The 8,092-nt window shown below is 36.2% G+C and overlaps 1 protein-coding gene across 1 annotated transcript; it reads right to left on the bottom strand.

The window, feature by feature from the left end:
* Nucleotides 1-627: 627 nt before the first annotated feature.
* On the bottom strand, nucleotides 628-7,657 carry LOC139128793 (uncharacterized). The gene is made up of 5 exons (XM_070694506.1): nucleotides 7,510-7,657; nucleotides 6,901-6,916; nucleotides 6,698-6,795; nucleotides 4,674-4,738; nucleotides 628-1,348 (listed from the first exon to the last, which is right to left on the bottom strand). The coding sequence occupies exons 1-5, from the start codon at nucleotides 7,655-7,657 to the stop codon at nucleotides 1,163-1,165; spliced, it is 513 nt and encodes a 170-aa protein (XP_070550607.1). The 3' UTR covers nucleotides 628-1,162.
* Between the last annotated feature and the right edge of the window lie 435 nt (nucleotides 7,658-8,092).

Genomic DNA, 8,092 nt, shown 5'->3' with positions numbered 1-8,092 from the left:
TATCGACCGTTGGCATTAAAAAATGTGTTTTAAAAATGTTACCAAGTGGGAGTGCCTCTTTAATGTTCAACTATATGACTCTCTCAATCATCGTTGATAATTTTACGATGTCGAGTTTCCCTTAAATTATAAAATGCTGACATGTTTTAGATTATCGCCCGATTGCACAGAGCTGATAGGGATTTTATATGGCTTACTAACAGTGTGTACGTTGACATTTTTGGTTTCGATGTCGACAGGTAGTTAGTAAAACTTTAACAATGCCCGCATCTCTTAAATGAATAATGACAACCCAACTTAAAGACCAAAAATAATTCACTGTATGTTTATATACATATAAATTTACAGCAACCACGGTCGAGGATGTAGCCAATTAAGAAAGAGAACTTAGTAGACCTCAAAATGAGTCGAACAAGTAATCCTACAATGGCACAGTAAATATTTGAAAGTTCGTATATCTGTTACCATGATGCATTCTACGCATTTACATTTAGCCATAGACTTTTGACATTCCCGAGTGTGTAAAAAATTATAGAAAGTTTAGATAGAAACGACATAAAAGTTCGCAACAATAAATTTCCTAGTATGGATTAACATATATTTTGCAAAATTTTTTCAACCAAGTCACGTGTTTAACAGCCTATATTCTCCCGCAAAATCAAATATGGAATACAATGAGATATTTCAACTTGAAGAGAATATTAATTCAAACTAAACTGTCAGTATTAAAAATATGAATATGCATGAAAATCACGTAGCTACCCCTGACTAATTCAAAATTAATTAATTTTGTTACCTTTGAAAAATCTTTCTTGAAAAAACAAATATATCGATCAAAATTTGACATGATTTTTTACGGACATGTTTCAATATTCAATAGATACATCGATTTGTTTTCATTCATGTTATTGCATATGTTGAGTAATTTTGCTCTTTCGAGATTACGTAGAAAATCATGACAAATTCGATCGGACAAAGTTTGATCTTAAAAGTTAAAATTTTAACCTTTGTAATGTTTGCGATTTAGAAAATAATATCAATTTTCAGTCATGTGTGTCAACATGATCATATGCTATCTGTTACAATATAACACAACAAGAAGTTGACCAACTTTCATTGGATTCTGACCGGATCCATTGAAAAGATACAATATTATATTTTGCTACGGTGGCCCCTGCCTTAACGTACTAACTTTCTTTAAACTTTGATATTCACTTGTTGGTACTGGCTGTAATGATGCATATTGCATCTGCTCTGTATCGATAGACTGGGACTGGTTCTGCTGCACACGACTACCAATTGTGGTGAGCTCCAATTTATCATGGGTGATGTCCCTTTGAGGTCCTGCCTGAGCAAATGAAATTATATTAGGGTTTCATTCCGCGAAATCATGTCATGCTTGTGTTGGTATGGTAGTGTCACAAGCTCGGACAATATTGAAATAACTTTTGGGAAATAATATTGATTATATCATACCATTATATATTGACGGTGCAAATACAGTGATATGATTGGTCGAGACGCGAAAAGAACCGTGTTATATTGGCGATATACCACGGCTGGCATACGCGTTGAGCAAAAATCCGTTTATGACGTTGCACGCCAGAATTTCAATATACTGTTAAGATATAATAGCAATAAATCACACCCAGCGACGGTATACCACGAGATTTTGACCAGTTCACGACATATATGCACGAGCGATAGCGAGAGTATATGTAAAGTGAAGTGTTTAAAATTTTGTGTTATACCATCGCTGGGTGTGCTTTATTACTTATATATATTTTGCAAAATATATATATATATATATATATATATATATATATATATATATATATATATATATATATATATATTTTGCAAAACATATATCCATTAAAATTTAGGATCTGAAAAATAACATCGCAGTGTTTCAATTTGTTTATGCTGAAATGTCGTAAATGCCATATTTCAAATATGCATAAGTAGTAATAGGAACCTCCTTGGCGGCCATCGATATCTTTGCTATTTGTGTCAATTTTTTGTTTATTGGAAGATGTTTACATTCGATGGCCAAAGACAAGGCCTTAAGATAGGAAACCTAACTAAATATAGCAAATAGGCCCAAGATATGCACTTTTAGTAAAATACCCTTCCATATCTGTTGTGAAAACATTTTTGGCCTTTGTTTTTGGCATACATTCTTTATATGAATGAGATATTTTATACCAATATATAGTAAAACATAAATTTTGTCCCAAAGACATTAAGTTACGTAATGCGTTAATATTTTTGGATATAGTAAACGTAAACTTGATGCAAAAGATGTTTTTAAAGTTAAGATTTGCATTGCAATTGTTGTTGATACTATTTGACGTTTACATTGTATTGATCGCGTCTATTTGTCGCTGTTCTTGTGCCGACTTTTTTATATTATCAATTCGTCTAATTTAAAATCTTAGATGTCAATACACTTAAATCGGTCGCGATGGTGTACTTATGTTAAGACGTTACTCGATATTTGCTGTCGAAACTGTCGTCGATTTCTGAAGCTCATTCGAATTTTTTCTTAAATGATTCTGCTATTTGTGTAAGAAAAGGTATTAATTCCTTGAGACAAAACGGTTGCAGTCTTTTTGGCGCCCACTTCGGATTTTTGATTACATAGCAACATTCCAACTTTTCCCAACACAAAAACTCGCTTGCTTGGGATAATAACACATGCATAATACTAATTGTTAGATCAGCCCAATGTTTTGACACCGTTCACGAAATCATTTTGTGATTGGATAAAATTACTATTCTGAGGATTTGTAATTACCCTTAGGCCTATGTACAGTACAGACATCATGTTGCCTATTAATAGTAGTTCTAAACATAGACAGTATAGAGGGGAAGTGCCCCTCTATTGTCTTTGTCCTGTATAAAACTACAAATAGCTTTTACACAACTAAAACGTTTCGTTTGAGACGCCATGCCGAGTTCCTTCTCAGTTGGTTTTTACATAGGGGTAGGTTTAGATCAGGCGCTACAAGACAGCAAACGATACAGAAATTATGTGACATACATTAATTAGAACTTAACAGTCATCTATATTGAAACGTTAAATATATCCTGCAGTATAGCTGTCGAAAAATCCGAACTTCGGTCATATGTTTTAACCGTGACGTGACGCAACAAACATGGAGGTAGCTCCATGCAACAAATGACTCCATCGCCACGCTAAAACCCGGATATTTCGCGACGAGAATAATATAGAGAAGCCGCCGGGGATGTTGAGGTGCCAGAACTGCAGAAATTCGACGTCAAATTGTTAAAGTTGGTGACGACCATATCAGTTCAGTAAAGAAAAAAATACAATCAAATTTGTAACACATGTGGTAGGGCAGAAAAAAGAAAAGTAAATTCAATGAAGTCCCACCAATCCACATAGTTGATCAATGGAGTAAAAACCTATGATGTCCTCTACACCACTGACAATGTCTGTGCCTACAGGGATTGTTAATACCAGACGAAATGATTCAGGGTCAGTTTGTGTTCTCTAAAAAGTTGCCAAAAGCTCAAACTAGGTTCTAATTGTATGCATTCAATCCCTCTATAAGAAACACATTCTCATGTTTTTTTTTTCTTCTGATGCACCATAGGTACGATGCTGCGTGGACCTTTGTGTACATCTTTATACATATTCCGTTCACTTTGTTACCCTGCACCGAAATAAAGGGGGACACTGGGGACGAACACAAATCACCATACACAGATGTAGGTGGCTGCAAAGTTCGCCAGGACAAAATACCACATGTACAATAAAAGGACATCGGCTACTTCTTTGACGTCTACACAGGTGCTACTCCGCTCTGCGTAGCAGGGCTATAATACAGGGCTTTGGCGTAGTCATAGCCGAGCACTCTTGACACATACCGTAGGGCTAATAGCTTACCATCGCGCATCGGTTGATACCATGGCAGAAAATTACTGTAATAGTAACCTCCGTGACTTTACTTTTAGGTCACGCGCACGCCAGTCCCAGGAGGTAAAAAGCTCCGTTCTCCCTCCATGGTTAGTCATGGAGCCAGGAGCGGAGCTAGTAACTCTATGCCATATGGCAAGCATTGAGAAATATATTGGTCTTTGCATGCTCATTGTGTTTCGTACGTCATTACACACGGCTTTGCGAGGTCTGCATAGTTTTCCCTGTTTTACGAACTTTAGTGTTGTAATTGTAGGAAATTTGGTGAAACCAATATTATTCAGAATCGCAACTTTCTTACAAAGAGCATGGAGATAGCTCCATGCAAAGAGTAATCTGAATTCTCTGCCCACAAGTGGAGGTTGTCAACCTGATGTAATAGCCATTCCCAAGAATTCCATCGATAAAGTGTGCGCGTAAACAAAAAAGTAAACTCATGAATCATAATAGACGTGGTGGGTATGGCGGATTTCAGCCAATACGCCATAGCTACCAAGTCTAAATCTGTGTGGGAAAAAGCTGTCATGAAGAATGGCACATGTCGGTCTTTGAAAGACTGGTATTCATCGAACCTCTTTCCCTGGAAAAGAAAAATACAATCAAACTTTTTCAGCACCTCAAGAAGCTGAGATATTACCATTTACCTATTATGGCGGCCATCTTGGCGGCCCATTACCAATTCAACAACTATACGAAACTTGGAAGTTAAGTAAATTAGCTCACTTACATGGGTAATTCGGCTTGCCGTGATACACTGTCCATCAACATGTTGAAAGTTCTCTACAGTATTTTCTGTTGATGCAAATGTTGTTGAATTTGTCATTAATAAGTGTGTATGTCAATTTGCAAGCAAGCCGAAGGCACGGCCACAAATAATTACTTCAAGCTTTTCTACATTTGTGAAAAATAACCATATAAAACAGACATTCGTAAAATATTACATACAAAGTCTTCAATATGTTTTAATTACCATCTCGCAATACTTTCCACAGTAAACATCCGAAAATGACGAGCAATAACATTTGAAAGACAGAGACACTACGGCCCAAAGGCGCCCCATTTTGTACGGTAATAGCGTCCCGAATTTTCGCCACACATACGTGGAGTGCGCGTTCAGAGAGTCAGTTGCACCTCCCGAGTCATTTTGAAAATTTCGCCGTATTTCATTGCTGCACATCTAAATATTAATGTAAAAGCAACAGGTCCTATTTCCCGTATATGCTGTCCTTCCAATTATAATATTTTGGGAAGAATTTCACAAGGGAATTCCAAAAATACGTAAGCGATAAGAGACATATGCAAAATCAAGTAAAAACACGGTCAACAGCAAAACGATCTTCAACTCGTCATGTCATAAAAATAAGAGGGAAACTAAAAAAATAAAACCAAAGAATTTTAGTTACCCTTCATGATATGTGTCATACCAAATATTATAAAAAATAACAGCGAAATGAAAAAGTTAAACCAACGGTTTTTTTCAGATGTATTTTTCATTTTTCGATGTGTCTAATCTGCTCGATTTCCCATAGAAAACAATGGCGTTTAATGTACTGAACAGACCGTACAATTATCGCTCGTTGACATTTCTCAATTCTGAACCAATTATAGTGAAAAGTGGCACGGTGTTTCCTTGATATATATTCAAAATTGCTGTCGTTTTAGTTTTTTTAATTTCTCGACGAAACTTGTTTTAGTTGCATTTTATTTTTCCGATTGCTGAATTTTTGCTCTTGCCCTCAATAAAATGGCGATCGTAGGGCGTTTGCATATGCAGAATCAGGGTCTAATATTGACCCATTTTAATCGGTTTATAGCGTCTCTTAAAATGTACAGACCAAATACCAGTCAGGTTGTTGTAATTATACCAAATTTTGGCGAATATAAACTATGAAAATTCCAGTAAACTGCAAAAATAACACAGAACAGAGGCGAATGGGCGTAGAGTCTCCACTGTAATCGTGCAGTGAACATTATCGAACGATATCTTTTTGTCCGAAATTGATACATTGTTGTCTCGCTCACTCGCGTGTAGTCCCCCGTTCACAATGGCGCCAAACTACGCCGAGGTGCGCCAAACTGTGCTGAAACGTACGTAAAAGTATCACCAAAACTGAAAGAAATTGTAGTCGATTTAATTTTCTACCCTGGGTTGGTAACAATGCTGGTGGACAGAATTGTCCCCGAGGTTATCGTTCGCCCAGTTAAAGCGATGAAATTCGTTTGTGCGATTCGTATGATAGTGAGCATGCGTGCGTGAGTGCTTCACGAACTCTACAACGTGTTGAGCGGTCTCAGTCAGAAAAATGTAACAACTTAGACGGCTATTGAACCACTCTTTTTTGGGGAGTGGAGATTTAGCCGAGCAGTTCTGTCCGTGGCCTTTCAGCTAGGCGACTGATGCTGTATGTTATGGGTTCGAATCCGATTGAAAACTAGCCGTATTTAATAATGTCGACGTTCTTATCTCTGTGACTATCAGATCCATTATCATCATGAAATTATCTGCACTGAGATTTTTTCCCATGATTACATCCTTCTGCGTCAACAATTTGACAAGGTTCTCCCTTTTCTTGTTATTTGTTATCGTGTTAATACCTCACAAGACCATGAATTTTCGAGGAAGACCGTAGCCTTTTTATAGAAATCTTCTTTAGCTACAGATACTGTCTATTAAACGCTTTCCAACTAAACATCGATTTCACTCGATAAGAAAAAATGTTTCTTGAAAGACTGTGGGGGACAGTGTCTTACCTACAAATGGGCCGAAATCAATTGCTTCTGATAAACCTGTTTCCTGTCGCTGACATGAATAATATTCGTGTATTTCAGCATAATCGCTGGTATCTGGTCTTTAAAGAAATGTTGATATGAATTAGTCAAATACTGTATCTTACAAGTTCATCAAATACAATACAAAAAAAAATTATAATTCAGAACTGGTTGGCATAACTTACCCCGCATTGGAATAGTCTGAAACGAAAATAAAATAGTTTTTTAGATTATTTTTATTCTGCAATGCATATCGACAGACAAATGTTTGAACCTTGGTTTCTCGTGTCAGTTCATCGTTTTGATGTCAGGATTAACTCGTGTTAAATGAAACTGAGCAAACACTGGAGGAGTTGAAAATATTGACACCTCTATATATTGAACGAACAAGTCCGATTGGTTTTGTAACATTTGTAAGAGCAACTATAAATTAATATAATATTTGGACAAGTTTCCCTTTTTTCTGCAGAGAGATTAATTTTTCGGTATAGGTCTCCGAATTTCATACATTTCCTTTCCAATTATAAGCATTGCAAATACAGGCATATGCAATTTGTAATCTCCTTTAAATCGATGATGATATCTAACAGTTTCATCTAACATTTGCTGAAGTTTAATTAAGTTTAATTTAATTAAGTTTAGACCCCTATCACACGAATATAACGATTAATTCCCCGATCTCCGAAATCACATATCTAATCTCTTTTTCAATAACGCAGAGGCCAATGTCCATGTTTTGAACCGTGGGTGCCCTGTTAATGATACAGAGGTGTGTCTTTATGCTTCTTACCTACCAGTGTTGCTGTTTTGATTCTTGGCCGCACATTTGTTGTACAATAGAACTCCGAGAACGTTTCCAACAACTACAATCACAATGAATACGCCACATGTAAGACTGATGATAGTGCTATCTAAATATGAACCTAGGAAAAATGAAATCATCGTAAAAAAATGTTACTGGTCCTGTGTACATGAATTCCCTGCGATCTATAAGGTTAAGTAATTCAACGCTTATATGACCTAAATTCAAGTGATTTTGAACTTGCAGTGTATAACACGTAATCGTCTCTTGATTATAACACCTAGAATGATTTGAGCTGAGACGTGCCAAACGACGATGATCGACTCTTACTGGTATGTTCATGATTGTAGAAAAGCCCCGCTGAAAGAACTATTATTAAGTGTAATAATCATCTTTCCTAGATTTAATAATTTAAGGCAAGCACTCTTCAATAAAGTCAGCATTGTTGACATTTTAAAATTTGACAGTTACACTAGCACAATAATTACTTGTTCATGGTTCACAATATGACTTTAAAGTTTAAGTCCTACTTCATTTCTAACGGTTATTTCGACACTTTAATTTTTCTAAACTTG

This window comes from Ptychodera flava, chromosome 3 (genome assembly GCF_041260155.1).
Source record: "Ptychodera flava strain L36383 chromosome 3, AS_Pfla_20210202, whole genome shotgun sequence".
NCBI classification, from domain to species: domain Eukaryota; kingdom Metazoa; phylum Hemichordata; class Enteropneusta; family Ptychoderidae; genus Ptychodera; species Ptychodera flava.
This window is presented reverse-complemented; position numbering and strand designations above follow the sequence as displayed.